The sequence below is a fragment of the Kryptolebias marmoratus genome, linkage group LG10, assembly GCF_001649575.2.
Source record: "Kryptolebias marmoratus isolate JLee-2015 linkage group LG10, ASM164957v2, whole genome shotgun sequence".
NCBI classification, from domain to species: Eukaryota; Metazoa; Chordata; class Actinopteri; order Cyprinodontiformes; family Rivulidae; genus Kryptolebias; species Kryptolebias marmoratus.
The window spans coordinates 1,842,043-1,857,395 of NC_051439.1; the positions used below are offsets into that span (position 1 = coordinate 1,842,043).

General features: G+C 37.3%; 2 protein-coding genes across 2 annotated transcripts in view; both read left to right on the forward strand.

Annotated features, from left to right (window-relative positions):
- Positions 1-10,361, forward strand: part of atr (ATR serine/threonine kinase) — a 28,507-nt gene extending 18,146 nt beyond the window's left edge. The window contains exons 31-48 of the mRNA XM_037977650.1: positions 714-805; positions 908-999; positions 1,077-1,254; positions 1,325-1,510; positions 3,414-3,573; positions 4,221-4,400; positions 4,946-5,088; positions 5,210-5,307; positions 5,393-5,622; positions 5,913-6,047; positions 7,174-7,374; positions 7,519-7,662; positions 8,617-8,767; positions 8,845-9,001; positions 9,145-9,298; positions 9,417-9,568; positions 9,782-9,887; positions 10,013-10,361. Of these exons, the coding sequence (XP_037833578.1) occupies positions 714-805; positions 908-999; positions 1,077-1,254; positions 1,325-1,510; positions 3,414-3,573; positions 4,221-4,400; positions 4,946-5,088; positions 5,210-5,307; positions 5,393-5,622; positions 5,913-6,047; positions 7,174-7,374; positions 7,519-7,662; positions 8,617-8,767; positions 8,845-9,001; positions 9,145-9,298; positions 9,417-9,568; positions 9,782-9,887; positions 10,013-10,186 (2,733 nt within the window). The 3' untranslated portion in view covers positions 10,187-10,361. The remainder of the gene's footprint in view (positions 1-713; positions 806-907; positions 1,000-1,076; positions 1,255-1,324; positions 1,511-3,413; positions 3,574-4,220; positions 4,401-4,945; positions 5,089-5,209; positions 5,308-5,392; positions 5,623-5,912; positions 6,048-7,173; positions 7,375-7,518; positions 7,663-8,616; positions 8,768-8,844; positions 9,002-9,144; positions 9,299-9,416; positions 9,569-9,781; positions 9,888-10,012) is intronic.
- Positions 10,362-11,167: 806 nt separating this feature from the next.
- The window catches only part of LOC108228332 (endophilin-B1), a 19,089-nt gene continuing 14,903 nt past the window's right edge, over positions 11,168-15,353 (forward strand). The window contains exons 1-2 of the mRNA XM_037977695.1: positions 11,168-11,445; positions 11,537-11,678. Of these exons, the coding sequence (XP_037833623.1) occupies positions 11,389-11,445; positions 11,537-11,678 (199 nt within the window). The 5' untranslated portion in view covers positions 11,168-11,388. The remainder of the gene's footprint in view (positions 11,446-11,536; positions 11,679-15,353) is intronic.

Sequence of the window (15,353 nt, forward strand, 5' to 3'; positions counted from 1 at the left end):
AAGGGAATTTTATATATATATATATATATATATATATATATATATATATATATATATATACACTCCTGATCAAAATATATCAAAATATATATATATATATATATATGTAGCACCAGGCTATGGATCTGAGCACTGCACAGAGCTACCTTCACAATCACACAATCACTTTTAATTGAATTCATAAACACAGCTTGAAGTGTTTTTTATAAACATGTTCAGCTTTTTTAGTATGACTAGCTAGTGTTTAGAGATACTGCTAAAATGCTGTGTGTGATCGCCATTCTCAGCAGTTACTACAAATGAGGAAATATGAAATGCCAGTTGGCAGAGCATTCACAAACACCAACTGTTTTTAAAACAGTGTGTATGAAACAGACTGGTTATATTAAGATGTCTGTTTGCAGGAATAATGACACAATCTGTGATATGTGGCGATGAAGTGTCTCTCTGCTCTATGATCTTCTACAGGAAACTCAGAATACAACTACGGGAAAAGAGTAATTTACCAGAAGAGATGTTTATTGTGACATAATTACATGGCACTTAATTGGCTCTCTGGCTGTGGAAAACCAAACTAGTTCTTAACTGCATTGCTAAAAGAACCAGCTTTAGCACTAGCCCTGGTTTGGCACTAAAACCTGTTTGGTGGAAAAACCCTATTTGTTGGTTTATTCCCCATGAAATAAATATTCTAAAATTATTTTTTTTCCTAGATTGGTCACTATCATGGAGTGATGACCTCTATGCTTGGCCTGGGACAGCTTTCCACAGTCATCACACAGGTTAATGGAGTATTGGCAAATAAGTAAGATACTGTATACCTACTGAACATATTTGAAGTTTTTTATTTTCTCATCAGCAGTGCTTTATGATTTGAGTTAAAGCCTCTTTATTTACTGGTGTTCAGGCAACAGTGGAAGTCTGAGCTGAACACTTACGGAGTGGAAGCAGCCTGGAAGCTTGGAAAATGGGACCTGCTGGAAGATTATTTAAGCTCAGGTAAAAATAAAACTTTTTTCTTTTAAATTTGTTACAAATTGAACCATTTGTAACTGTGTTTTTCACTTGACTTGCAGACCAGCAATCGAATACATGGGGTGTGCGGCTCGGCCAGTTGCTGCTGTCAGCTAAGAAGCAGGATGCTAAGAGTTTCTATGAGAAGCTGAAGCTGGTGAGAAAAGAGCAGGTCGTCCCCCTGTCTGCTGCCAGTTATGAGTGTGGAACCTACCAGAGAGGATACGAGTACATCGTGAGGTCTGCACTCACACTTTCAGTATCAGTAATTTGTATTTTTGTTGCGGTTATAACTTGTGGTTCTGTTTAGGCTCCACATGCTCAGTGAATTGGAACACACTTTCACTGAGCTGCAGAAAAATAAGGAGGACTCTACCACAAGTCTCAGCAAGCTGCTGCCTCATTGGTCAGACCGACTGGAGATGACCCAGAATTCCTTCAGGGCCAAGGAGCCGATCCTGGCTCTGCGTCGGGCCCTGCTCATCCTCGGACCACAGTAAGAGTGTAGAAACATTTTGAGTTGTCTGAACTAATACTAGAGTTAAAAACTGAAACAAGTTTAAAGTTTCATCCCTTTTTCTGTTTATAACCAAATCCTTTACTATTATTTATTCACAGGATGACAGAAATATGAAAAGGTTGAGTTGAAGCTGACTTGAGGAGTTAAACCTTTTCCGTATTAACCAGTCCTGCTATTTAAAAATAATTAGTCTGCAACTTTCTTTATAAATGTTGGTATTCCTCTTTATTTGTCTAAGTTATATATGTTTTAAACTAAAGGGATTTTGTAGTACTTTATAAAAGAAAAATACTTTATTAAGAAATATGAAATTAATTATTTTTTTAATCCAAAAACATTGATTCGTTAGCAAGACAGGAGAAGAACAAAAGAAGTGGCCTGCCTAAAAACAATTTACGGTAAAAACAAACAAACCCCAGCATTTTAAAGTCCTAAAAAATAGGAAAAAATAGTTCTAAAACAGTTCAGCAAAGTTTGTAGACAAGAGCTGAGATATGCATTGTTTTATTTACCCACCATATTCATGCTCAGCTTTTGACTTATAACACTTTGGGAATTTACGTGTTAGTTCAAAAACATTTCAAACTGTCAAACCATTATCAATGATATTTTTATACATAAAACTAATAAAATTGGAGTTAAATTTCCTTTCGTGACAGACTGATAGTAGCAAAAAAATATTTTCATATTCAAGCTGTTTAAGTCTCCCTACATTCTGGGTTCCTGCCTCCTACCCAACCTGATAGCAATGTACTAAAAGTAGAAACAAACTCAAGTATCAATCCTATCACGCTAGTATTGATACCATCTGACAGAAATGTTGGTGTAGATTTTTAGATTTACCATGCAATGGCAAATCTAAGTTTTAAAAACGTTTTTAAAAAGACAAAGTAATTAGACTTTTTTTCTGTAGCTAAAGATGTGTGGAGTTCCAAGCTTAAACTGCATGGCTTTGGTATAGATAATATCAATATTTTGGATCGGTCCACATATTGATATTATCTATACCAAAGCTATAGCTATCTATACCCTGTTTAAATGACATAAATGTCAGATGAAATATGACAAGACTGTTCAGCTTGAGATGGCTTTGAAAAACATTGGGTAAGTATCCAGTTTCGTACCACATATGAAAGTGACCGGGATCAGATTAGAAAAAATCAGATTTGTCATGTTCTGACTGTTGTAAAATATTCAGATAGGGGTTCACATGTAGGCAAATAAACCCCACTTCTGACTGCAGTGTGAATGTAGCCAAGTTATGTGGCTAAGCAGACAGAAATATTTAAAAATGTTTTGTTTTTTTTTTAAACCTTGAAAACTTGAGGAATGGCTAGAATCTTTTGAACAGTTCTGTGTTTCTGCGTTGCATCAATGCATTGAATTATAAAAATTTCTCCTTTTGGGTCATAATGATCTACACGTTTATTCTAAAAGTTGCATAAATCTTATTATAAACTGTATTTCCAATAGTTATGTTGACTTTTTTTTTTGCAAAGATCACCTTTAATGAGATTTATTACAAATATTAGTGTTGCTAAATGTTAAAAATTTCAGTTTTTCTAGTTTATTGAGACAAAGTCAAGGAGACAGGTAAAACATGTATTTAAGATAAATGTGTTACTAAAAGACAGTATATCAGTGCGTTTGTTTTGTGAGAACTCTCTATTTCCCCTGCCTGTCAAGTACAGGGTTTGTTTGTTTTTCTCTCTGTAAGACTGCCTCTGACATCCTATTTTCAGTAGACACAAATAATCAACATCTAAAACAGAAAATGTTTTACACAATGATTATCATTGATTATACTTTTGATTTGGGAGTGACATTGATATTCACATGAACTTGTTGAAGCAGTGATCATCTCGCTGTTGTTCTGCAGGTCTGTGTGTGAGGAGCTGGTGGGAGAGTGTTGGCTGCAAAGTGCCCGTGTGGCCAGAAAAGCAGGACATCACCAGACAGCCTTCAATGCTCTTCTAAATGCAGATAAGACAAACCTGGCTGAGCTGGTCACAGAGAAGGCCAAGTGGCTCTGGTCCAAGGTACAACCATCCAGGAAATGTACATAACAGATCATCCTGAAATGATTCTTACGGCATAATTGTGTGAATGCATTCACACTATTGTTTTCCTGTTTTTTATTATTTTACATGTTTTTTTTTGCAATCTAAGTATTTCTCTGTACTTTGTGCTATTTTACCCGATCATATATAAAAACATTCAGCTCATTCAGGAGATGGGTGCCATGAATTTTGGTTTTTATAACTTTTGTACATTTTTTTAAATACTTTACTTTTTTAAAATCAACTTCAGTATGCTGACTCTATGTTTGTCTTCTTGTGCTATTTTTAGTTTTTAGCTGCCTTTCTGTTCCTTCTAGCTAGCATTTTTCTACTTTTAACTTTTAGCTACATTTTTGCAACTGTTAGCTAGTATTTTGCTACGTTTGCAACTTCAGCTTTTAGCTAACGTTTTGCTTCTTGAAGTATTAGCTATGTGTTACTCATCTTAGGTTTTAGTTTAGTAGATTTTAGCTCTAGTTATCTAAAAGTGTTAGTTTGTGGTTGTGATTTTGACAATAAAGCCACAGAATGTTAGCAGCTACAAACATGTGGTCTTTATTTTTATTTTCTTCTGTTACAGAAGTTTTGTTTTTTGAACAAACTTTTCTGTGTTGGTGTGTGATCAGGGTGATGTACACCAGGCCCTAATTGTCCTGCAGAAGGGAGTGGCCCAGTGTTTCCCTGATGATCAGCCCCTCACGGACCCTCGCAATCTGCAGACTAAAGGCAAGGCGATGCTGTTGGTTGGACGTTTCATGGAGGAGACGGCCAACTTTGAGTCCAATGCCATCATGAAGGCATACAAGGTATTAGTCTTTATCTTAATCTTATTTTTACTTTTTAGTCAGATACCTAGAGGTTTGTTATCAACACATTTATAAATCCTACATCAGAAAAACATCTGTTGAATTTATTGGGGTTCTGAAGATGTACTCAGATTTTGTTTTCTTCCAAACTGCCTGATGTGCTTTACCTAAAAAAAAAAAAAAAATTGGCCTTGTTCTTAGAGTATGTGTCATCACCTACTGGTGAAAGGTGTGCTATAATGTTTTTGCCCATGTGTTTTTTTTGTTGTCAAAATCCCATGAACCACTTAATGAATTTTAATGGGGAGCAAGTCAACTCACTGCACATCAACATGTTAATTCAGTCTACAGGATTTTCTGTAAATGTTTTGACATTTACCAGTATAATGTGTAATTCATATTAACTATTGTCTTTACATTATGATTAGGGTTATGGTTATATATCTATAAAGATGTTTATATACTTAATGTAAACATATTTAGCTACAATGATAGTGAGTCATCATCATATAGATATAATAGTGTGTTGAGTTATTTTAATTTAGGATGTGACCAACCTGCTGCCAGAGTGGGAGGATGGAAACTTCTACTTAGCAAAGTACTATGACAAAGTGATGCCAATGGTAACCGATAACAAGCTGGAGAAACAAGGAAACCTGATCAGATACATTGTCACTTTTTTTGGAAAGTAGGTTGTTCTTTATTGTTTATTTCAATTTTCATAGATTATACTGAATGCTGAAAAATGCTTTAAGAAGTTAGTTTTGATTGTTTTGCTTCATCATGCTTATAAACGTGTTCCATTTAAGAGCCTTGCAGTTTGGAAACCAATACATCTACCAGGCCATGCCACGCATGCTCTCGCTCTGGTTGGATTTTGGAGCTAAAGTGTGTGAATGTGAGAAAGGTGAGTAAGCAAGGCCACTCACATGCTTCAGTTTAGTTCACTTTACTGACTGATATCACATGAAATATATATATCTTCTCTACAGCTGGGCGAGCTGACAGACAGATGCGACAAGAGCTCAGTAAAATAAACACTGTAGTCAGTGAGCACTGCACCAACTTAGCACCGTACCAGTTCCTCACCGCCTTCTCTCAGCTCATCTCCAGGGTGTGTCACTCAAGTGAGGATGTCTTCACTGTTCTCATGACAATTGTGGCCAAGGTGCTCCTCGCATACCCACAGCAGGCTATGTGGCTGATGACTGCTGTCTCCAAAGTAAGTGTTTTTTATTTTTCTAAGTTTAACATGCTGAGTTACTGCCTTTAAAAAGTAGCTAAAAAGTATTTTTATTTGCATGAATACTCCTTACCATAGTTCCTGGATTTAAGTGTGCTACTGTTTAAGAAAAAACTATACTTTTCTTTGCCTTAGCCCTAAATATCTGTTAACATAATTATCTCTTTTCAAAACATGATTGATGCATCTGATAATTAGAACAGCTGTTGTTCCAGCATCTGCAAAATCCTTCTTTATCCTCCTTCCCATGTGTGCCATTTGTTTTTCAGTCATCTTACCCTATGCGTATGAACCGTTGTAATCAGATCCTTAAGAAAGCCATCAGTCTTAAACAGTCTCTGGAGCAATTTATTGGAGATGCCAACAGACTGACTGATAAGCTGCTGGAGCTCTGCAACAAGCCGGTACACACACGCGCTTGTACACACATTATACAATAAAGGCAATTAAATTTACTAATTAAGTAATTATGAAGTTCAGGCATTCATATTTAATTGTCAAAAGCATTTAAGTGTAACTCCTCAATGTAGTAATATAGTACTGACATCTATTGATTTCAAGGTCACGGGGTCAAAGGTCAACCTTGTTTATGTTCCAGCAGGTGATCCTTTTGTTACCTCTACCAAGGAGGTTCTGTTTTTGGTCATCTTTGTTTGTCTGTCTGTTAGCAAGATTACAGACCCTCCAGGATTTTGCGATGTTGCAATCGCCAGCCGTCCCTAAGTGAACCACTGTGCATGAGAGAAGGGTCCGGCAGAGAACGGCTGGCCGACATTAGCGTTCCTGTTTCGGGTCAGCCGTGAGCTAGACGCCACTAACTCCGCGGAGCTCGAATATCCAATATCCAACTTAAAACTAACTTCACTGCGGTCGCAAACCAGTTTCCTACCCAGCTGTATGAGAGTGGGGGAAGCTGGTTTGCACATCCTGCAATGTAATAATCGAAAATAAACGCAAGTCATCCATCGACAAACACTTTGTGTCTGCAAAACCTGTGAGGAGAGCTGCAGACGAGGGACAATCCAGAAATGGTCATGAATGTCAGTTTATAAGCTATCAAAGTTCTCAAATAAAGCACCTTTTGATAATGTCAATGTTTGTTGGTAATTATCTTACAAAACTAGTAAGTATTTTTGGTTTATATATTAAAAGTTATAGTTTTTTTTAATTTATTTTAGTGAAAAAAAATCGCAACTTTTCATTGCAACTTTTAGGAAAATGCCCCGCGAAATCAGGCATTTTAGCCCGCAACAATCACAAAAAATGCCCGCGAAATCCTGGAGGGACTGAGATTACATAAAACCTAATGAACAGAATTGAATGACATTTTTAGGAAATGTTGGGGTTGTCACAAAAAAAACAAAAACAATTGATTACATTATGATGGTGATCCAGATCATGATCCGGATTGCACCATTTTTTTGATGCAATGGCCTTGAGGGAGGTTTGTGCTCTGAGTGCTTCTAGTTTCTGAATGATTTTTATTTGTTTTGTTTTTTTTGTTGGATTTTGTTTGTTGTTTGTTTTTAGGTGGATGGTAACCACACTATCCTCAATATGACCGTTCACTTCAAGCAGCTCAAACGTCTTGTGGAAGAGCCGACGTTCAGCCAGATTCTGATCCCGCTGCAGTCTGTCCTCATCCCGACGCTGCCCTCTACTGGAGGAGCAAACACACAGCATGATGCCTTCCCAGGACACTGGGCGTACTTACATGGCTTTGAAGATGCTGTAAGAAAAAGATGTTAGGATACTTGACATTTGGGAAGACTTGGGTTTAAAAAAAAACTGTGTTTGTTTGTTTTTTCCTAGAAAAAACATTTTGTTATGTAAAGTATGTGTTTATGTCTAAATGCTTTGTGTGGGGTTGTATAGGTGGAGATTTTGGCTTCTTTACAGAAGCCTAAGAAGATAGGTCTTAAGGGCTCAGACGGCCAGAGTTACACCATGATGTGTAAACCTAAAGATGATCTGAGGAAAGACTGCAGGCTCATGGAGTTCAACTGTCTTATCAACAAGGTGTGCAGGACTCAAATGAATGTGCTCTGGATTAATGGTGTTTAATCACCCACAATTGGTGTGCTGGGAGCTATTGAGCTGCTTTTTTATCTATGTAAATAGAGGTGAAAAATAACATTGAAAACACATTTTAAGTATAGTTCATAGGGGTGTAATGATACTTGTATTTGTACCAAACTGTCACAATACAGACAAATACAAATACATCAGTCACAGGTAATCACTGCTCCCATCTAGAACCAGACATTTGTTTTATTTAGCTGCAATTTACCAACAGCCACAACTGAAAAGAAGCAAAGACCGAATCTATCTAAACACTGTTCAAAAAACCAGAATGGTTTAGAAAAAAATGCAAGAAGCTGAAAGACCTGCGTTCATGTTTATTTTAAATCGGTTGTATGGAATTGTTTTGCAGTCACAGAGGGATCTCAGACTTCAGCAGCATGTTTGTCATATAATTCATGCTTTGAAACTGATATCAGGAGTTGTTTTTCCACATTAGCACTCACTGAAAACTTTTGTGTGAGTGTTTCACATTTTATTTGTTTTGTATTTTCACATTGGGAGATATTTAGTTCTTTAGTGCTTATTTTACATCAAAATAAATGAAGCAGGCACTTTTTGATTTTTTGTCTTATTTACCAAACCATGACCCTCATACTGAGGTACCCACTGAACCGTAACTCATATCATGGTATATATGGAACCGTGACCTTCATCTAAAAGTACGTCTCAAACTGTGACCCTCACACCGAGGTGCAAACCGAACTGTGACTTAGGCATATCATTATACCCCTAATATTTAACTCTCTATAAGTTATCTCCTTATATGATCTAATAATGTAATTTCCTGAAAGATTAATCAGTACTATGTTTTATAACACTTTGAAGACGTTATGGCAAAACCAATGTTACCAGTATGTCTTTATCCTGTCTGTGTGTGTGTGTGTGTAGTGTCTTCGTAAAGATGCAGAGTCGAGGAGAAGGGAGCTACATATCCGCACCTACGCAGTGATTCCCCTCAATGAAGAGTGTGGCATCATTGAATGGGTCAGCAACACTGCTGGACTGCGACACATCCTGACCAAGCTGTACAAAGAGAGAGGTATGCTCACATAAAGAGAAAGTCGAAACAAATGTGGTAAAAAGAGTAAAGATTCTTATTTGTGACCTTTTTCTAAGGTATCTACCTATCAGGTAAAGAGCTGAGGAAGCTCGTTCTGCCAAAAACTGCTCCCTTTGAGGAGAAACTACGAATCCATAAGGAGGTGCTATGCGCTCAACATCATCCTATCTTCTATGAGTGGTTCCTCCGAACATTTCCTGATCCAACGTCCTGGTGTGTTAGAACTCTTCAGCAGGAGTCACTGTTTTGCAATCAGTGATTAACTAATTTAATGAGTGAACATATTTTAGAGAAGCTGTTTCACTCCTGTTTTTTTTTTCATTGTTTTGTGTGTGTTTGTTTGTGTATATTTACAGGTACAGCAGTCGCTCTGCATACTGCCGCTCCACTGCTGTGATGTCCATGGTGGGCTACATCCTTGGTCTGGGGGATCGCCACGGAGAAAACATCCTTTTTGACTCATTGACTGGAGATTGTGTTCACGTTGACTTCAACTGCCTCTTCAACAAGGTTTGTCTTTGTCACAAATTAATGCATTCTGTTACAAACTGCTTTTTCATACACACACTCAGACTTTTTAATTTTTTTCCATGTACTTCTCTCATGCTATTCTCTTTCTGTCCACTAGGGGGAGACATTTGACGTGCCTGAGGTGGTTCCTTTTCGCCTGACCCAAAACATGGTTCATGCCATGGGGCCCATGGGCACTGAGGGCCTATTCAGGCAGGCCTGTGAGGTCACACTAAGAGTAATGAGAGACCAGAGAGAGCCACTCATGAGGTAAACATAACAAAGTACATTATGATTCTTATAAATAATGTTTTGTATCACTATATCTAATTATAAACAAGGCTTTAACTTGTTTACTTTACTTATAATACTACTCACGACATATTTACCCTGTATGTTTTTTATGTCACAAGCTCTTACAGGTTTTCATGTTTTTATAATCAGTATTTCTGTTTTGTATTTTATTTATTTATTCCCTTTTAGTGTGCTTAAAACCTTTCTTCATGATCCTCTGGTTGAGTGGAGCAAACAAGGCAAAGGACTATCAAAAACTCCAGCTAATGAGACAGGAGAGATAGTTAATGAAAAGGTTGGACTATTGGATTTTCTTTTTGAATTTTGATTATCCAAACAGATCAACATATAAGTTTAGCTTAACCTAAAACTATGATATGTTTTGCTTAATGTTTGTACTCCTGCATTTCTCTCTCCCAGGCGAAAACACACGTGTGTGACATCGATCAGCGTCTCCAGGGGGTAATAAAGAGCAGGAATAAAGTGCTGGGTCTGCCTCTGTCAATAGAGGGACACGTGCACTATCTGATCCAAGAAGCCACAGATGAGAAACTGCTCTGTCAAATGTATTTGGGCTGGGGTCCGTACCTTTAGGAACAAGTGAAACCATTTGTGCAATCACTGCACTTTTGACTGTTGAAAAAAATAAGAAAAAATAATTCAGTATGTTTCCCCTGAAGTTTCCATTATTTTTTGAAGTTTCAGATGTTCTGGAAATGTTTGATACATGTGGCTGTTTTTCTATAATAAAAAGATATGATCCTTTGTACCTCTGCATAAGTGTCTTTTAATCTTTTAACCCTCCTTAAAGCCACAGAAGCAGCACACTGTCAGCTTATTGTTTTTAATCTCTGCTCTGCTCACACCCTGTGGTCCAATCAGTTCCATGGTTTGTTTTCCCATGATCTTTAAGAAGCTGAAGGAAGACTATGAATGTACCAGTTTAAAGTAGGTGTGAAGTTTCTTTTAGAGTACAGTAGTTTTTGTGGTGCAGCCATGGGTCCAGACACTCAAAAAGTAATTGTTTTTGTTATTATGGTTTGTCTTCTTTTAATAACTGCATGGCTGCTTTTCCAACTTACTTTACTATAGTAGTCTTTAATGCAAGTTGCAGGCCAACAAGGAATAGTTGAAACAAGCAGTGACTAGCTTATTTCCAGGTTTTTCTCTTTTTTATACATATATTTATGTTTTAGATTCTTTACAGTGAATGGAATATCTTCGTCCTTTTTGTAATGTGATTGATTAAGATTGTAATAATCTAAGAAAAAGTAACGGAAGGGAATGTGTGTTCATAGTTATAAACCAGGGGTGTCCAAAGTCGGTCCTCGAGGGCCGGCATCCTGCATGTTTTAGTTTTCTCCCTGGTTTTACACACCTGGATCAAATGATGGCTCATTAGAAGGCCTAAGCAGAACACTGACTTGCTGAGGAGGTTGTTACAACCACTAGGGAGAGAACTAAAACATGCAGGATGCCGGCCCTCGAGGACCGACTTTGGACACCCCTGTTATAAACCATAAAGTATGGAGTTGTAGAGATTATGCTTTTAGTTTGAAAGTCCTGCGCCGGAAGTCTAATGTAATCGTTTACGTCGGTGGTTGTTTTTGAGTAAGATATTTTTTTATGAATAATTTTAAACAATTTAGCACGTATATGTACCAAATTAACCATTTAAATGACCAGTAAAACTGACTGACCGTGTGGTCTGGATATTCCCGGCTGGTTGGTGTGACGATGCCGGGGTTAGCTGTTGGCTGCTCGGTTTGATGTGAGCTTCGGGGCCGCTGTTCTGGATGGATCTAACGCGGTTTGCTGTGGGTGCTGGTCAGTTCATTAACCGGGCTGTTCAGGTAAACAGAAAAACAAACAAAAACATTTTAATGTGAGAGGCATGAATTTTGAGTCTTTTTTTTTCTAAAGCTAATTGTATTTTCTCTCCAGTACACAGGAGAGAGTCTCGGCCAGGCAGAAAGAACCCAGTTGGACCCGGCGCTGGAGGAGCTCCTGGCGCGGGCAGACTCCACCAAGACCTGGACGGACCAAATAATCTCCCAGACTGAGGTTTTACTACAGCCTAGTCTAGGTGAGACTCATTAGACTAGTTTGTAAATGTAAAAATACATTTAAATAATAATTAGTTAATAACTAGTCTGACGTTCCATATTATTTTCAAAAGCTATAAAAGAACCATAAAACCATCAAACAGAAACAAAATTAAATTATAAAAAAATCAAACGGTTGCTCAGTAGATACTAATGGAAAAAAATTACATTCAATTAAAATATTAGATTTAGCACCACGAATAGTGCCTCAGTGACACTGTCATGTCAGATGAAGATTCTGGTCAGGATGGCAGATACAGAAGCAATTATATTTGTTTGTACCCTTTTGATAAGAAAGAAAGACCCAGAAAAGTCACTGAAATAACTTGAAACTGGCAAAAGTAATAATAAGAAAAACTTACTGAAAGTCAACTTGTGAAAATCAGTCATTGCTTTTGAATTATTGGTCAGTAAAACAATTAAAAAAGATACTAATAAAACTGGCCTTGACAAAAATGGGTGGCACCTGTAGAAAAGATAGAAACTAATTTGACCACTGGAACATGTTAAACTAAGGTGTGTCCTGTAATCAGCATCACGTCTTTAATGTTGTCAGTCTGCCTGTTTAAATGGTGAAAAGTAGTCACGGTGCTGTTTAGTAACATGGTGTGTACCACACTGAACATGAAGCAAAGAAAGCTAAGGACAGAGTCGTCTCAGGAGCTTAGAAAGGAAATTATTGATAAGCATGTTAAAGGTAAAGGCTATAAGAACGTCTCTAAGCAGTTTGATGTTCCCGTGACTACAGCTGCACACAGATTATTCAGAACTTTAAGGTGCACAGGACTGGAGACAACCTCCCTGGATGTGGCCACAAGAAGAAAACTGATGACAAATTAAAAAGACATAAAATACAATGATGATAACCAAAGAGTCCAGAACAACTTTGAAATATATTACAGGTGAATTCCAAAGTGAAGATTCATCCTTGTCAGATCACACCATCAGTCGCTGCTCTTTGAGCCAAAGTGGACTTAATAGAAGATGACCAGGAAAGTACTGTTGAAAACAAATCATAAAAAAGTTAGACTGGAATTTGCTAACATGCATATTGACAAGCCACAAAGCTTCTGGGAAAATGTCCTTTGAACAGATGAGACAAAAAATGGAGCTTTTTGGAAACAAGGTATCATCAGCTCTATGTTGGACTATTCTTTGGTTACAAAAACAAAATTGTCTTTAAAAAGATGTGTCCAAATCAACAGTTTTATACTTTTTTAAACAACATAAGTGAGTTCAGAAGCACAAAAAGGCATAAAAATGTGAAGAAGATAAAGTGGTACATGACAAAGTGATTCAACGGGAAAGTGAAACTCTCTTCATTCATAACATTAAATCAGTTACAGAACATTATTCACAGGGTAAATGGGATTTTTTTTAGCCATCATATGATGAATACTTGTCATGACTAAATACAGATGGTTCATTTTTATGTCAGAACCAGTCATTATCATCTAAATCCATGAAGTACACAGAAAAAAATAGATCTGGAACTTTTGCTCAAACTAAATCATTAGAAAGGAAAACATTTAAAATAGCTTAATGTCCAAACCAGACTTCACCTGTTAAACATTTAAGGCAGTGTAATGACATGTATGGCTTTCAATAGAATCCAGAGCAACCAATTGCCTTCAGAAGTCACCTAATTAGAAAATAGAGCCCACCTGTGTGTATTTTAATCTCAGTAGCTTCTCCCCAGCTGTTCTGTGAAGGCCTCAGAGGTTTGTTACAGAACATTAAAGATCAAACACCATCATGAAGACCAAGGAATACACCAGGCAGGTCAGGAATAAAGTTGTTGAGAAGTTTAATGCAGGGTTCAGTTATAAAACAATATTCCAAGCTTTGAACTTCTTACAGAGCTCTGTTCAATCTATCTGAAAATAGAAAGACCATGGCACAACTGCAAACCTACCAAGATATGGCCATCCACCTAAACTGCCAGACAAGGAGAGCATTAATCTGAGAAGCAACAAAGAGGCCTCATGGTAACTCTGAATGAACTGCAGAGATCCACAGCTCAGGAGGGACAATCTGTCCAAAGGACAACTGTTAGTTTCTCACTCCATAAATCATGTTTTTATGGAAAAGCAGCAAGTAGAAAATTGTTGAAAGAAAGACATGAAGTTCTGTTTGGAGTTCGGCACAAGCCATGTACAGTCACAACAAATGTGGATAAAAGTGCTTTTCTGAGATCAGACCAAAATCAAACTTTTATTTTAAACACAAAACACTATGCCAATTCATCCATCCATCTATTCATCCATACATTTTCTTTACCCACTTTCTTCTTTCCAGGTCACTGATGTCTATCTCCAGCAGTCTTTGTGTTAGAGGCAGAGCAAATCCTGGACAGGTCACAAGTCTATCACAGGATCATATAAAGACAAACAATCATTCACACTAATTTACACTTAGAGACAATTTAGAGTTACTAATTAACAATGTTTGTTTTTGGTCTGTTGGAAAAAAACAGAGTACCCAGAGAAAACCCACACATGCACAGGGGGAACCTGCAATCTCCACACAGAAAGGCTAGGAGGCAAACCTGCGCCCTTCTTGCTGTGAGGCGACAGATCTAATAACTACTCTGCTGTGCTGCTCCTAAACACTATGTGAGGTGAAAAACTAACACTGCCCATAACCCTGAACACACCATCCTCTCTCTGAAACACGGTGGTGGCAGCATCATGCTGTGAGGATGCTTTTTGTTAGAAGGGACAGGGAAACTGGACAGAGTTGATGGGAAGATGGACAGAGCTAAATACAGGACAGAAAACCAGTTAGAAAGTTCAAAATACTTGAGACTGTGGTGAAGATTCACCTTCCAGCAGCATAATGACCCAAAACGTCCAGTCAGAGCTACAATGGAATGAGTTAGATAAAAGCATATCCATGTTTTAGTATGGCCCAGTCAAAGTCCAGACCTAAATCCAACTGAGATTCTGTGGCAAAACTTGAAAACTGCTGTTCAGACTTTCTCCATTTGACCTAACTGAGGTTGAGCTGTTTTGCAAAGAAGAATGGGGAAAGTACTGCAAAGGTGGTAAAACATACCTCAAAAGATTTGCTGCTGTAATTGCAGTGAAATTCACTGTATATAATTATTTAGTCAAATATTATGCCCTCAAACACACAATCATCCTGTACAAGAGAGCCTGTTAACCTACAGCACACATTTATAGCCTAGTTTATCTCCTGCAATGTTTGAACTCCTTTTGCTCTCCGATAAATACACACATCTTTTCTAAGTATGCCTGCTTGCTTTCACCATAATTGGCTTGTTCAGATGAATAGAGTTGTTTTTTCTTTTTAATCAGATTTAGCTAATGGCGTTTTAAATGGTCTGGTCTTCAATCTATCAAGTATGTTCAGCTGCCAGAGCCATTAAGGATATCATGTTTCATTTACAGAAAGCTTTTGCAAAATATTTTTGTTTCTTCCTTTGTTGTGCCTTTAAACAGTTATATTTAGCACATTGTTTTTTAAAACAGTGTGCAGGAGATTATCAGATTTCTTACTTGTATGTTAACGGCTGTTATTATACAGGTGCTGGTCATAAAATTAGAATATCATGAAAAAGTAGATTGATTTCAGTAATTCCATTTAAAAAGTGAAACTTGTATATTATATTCATACATTACATACAAACTCAT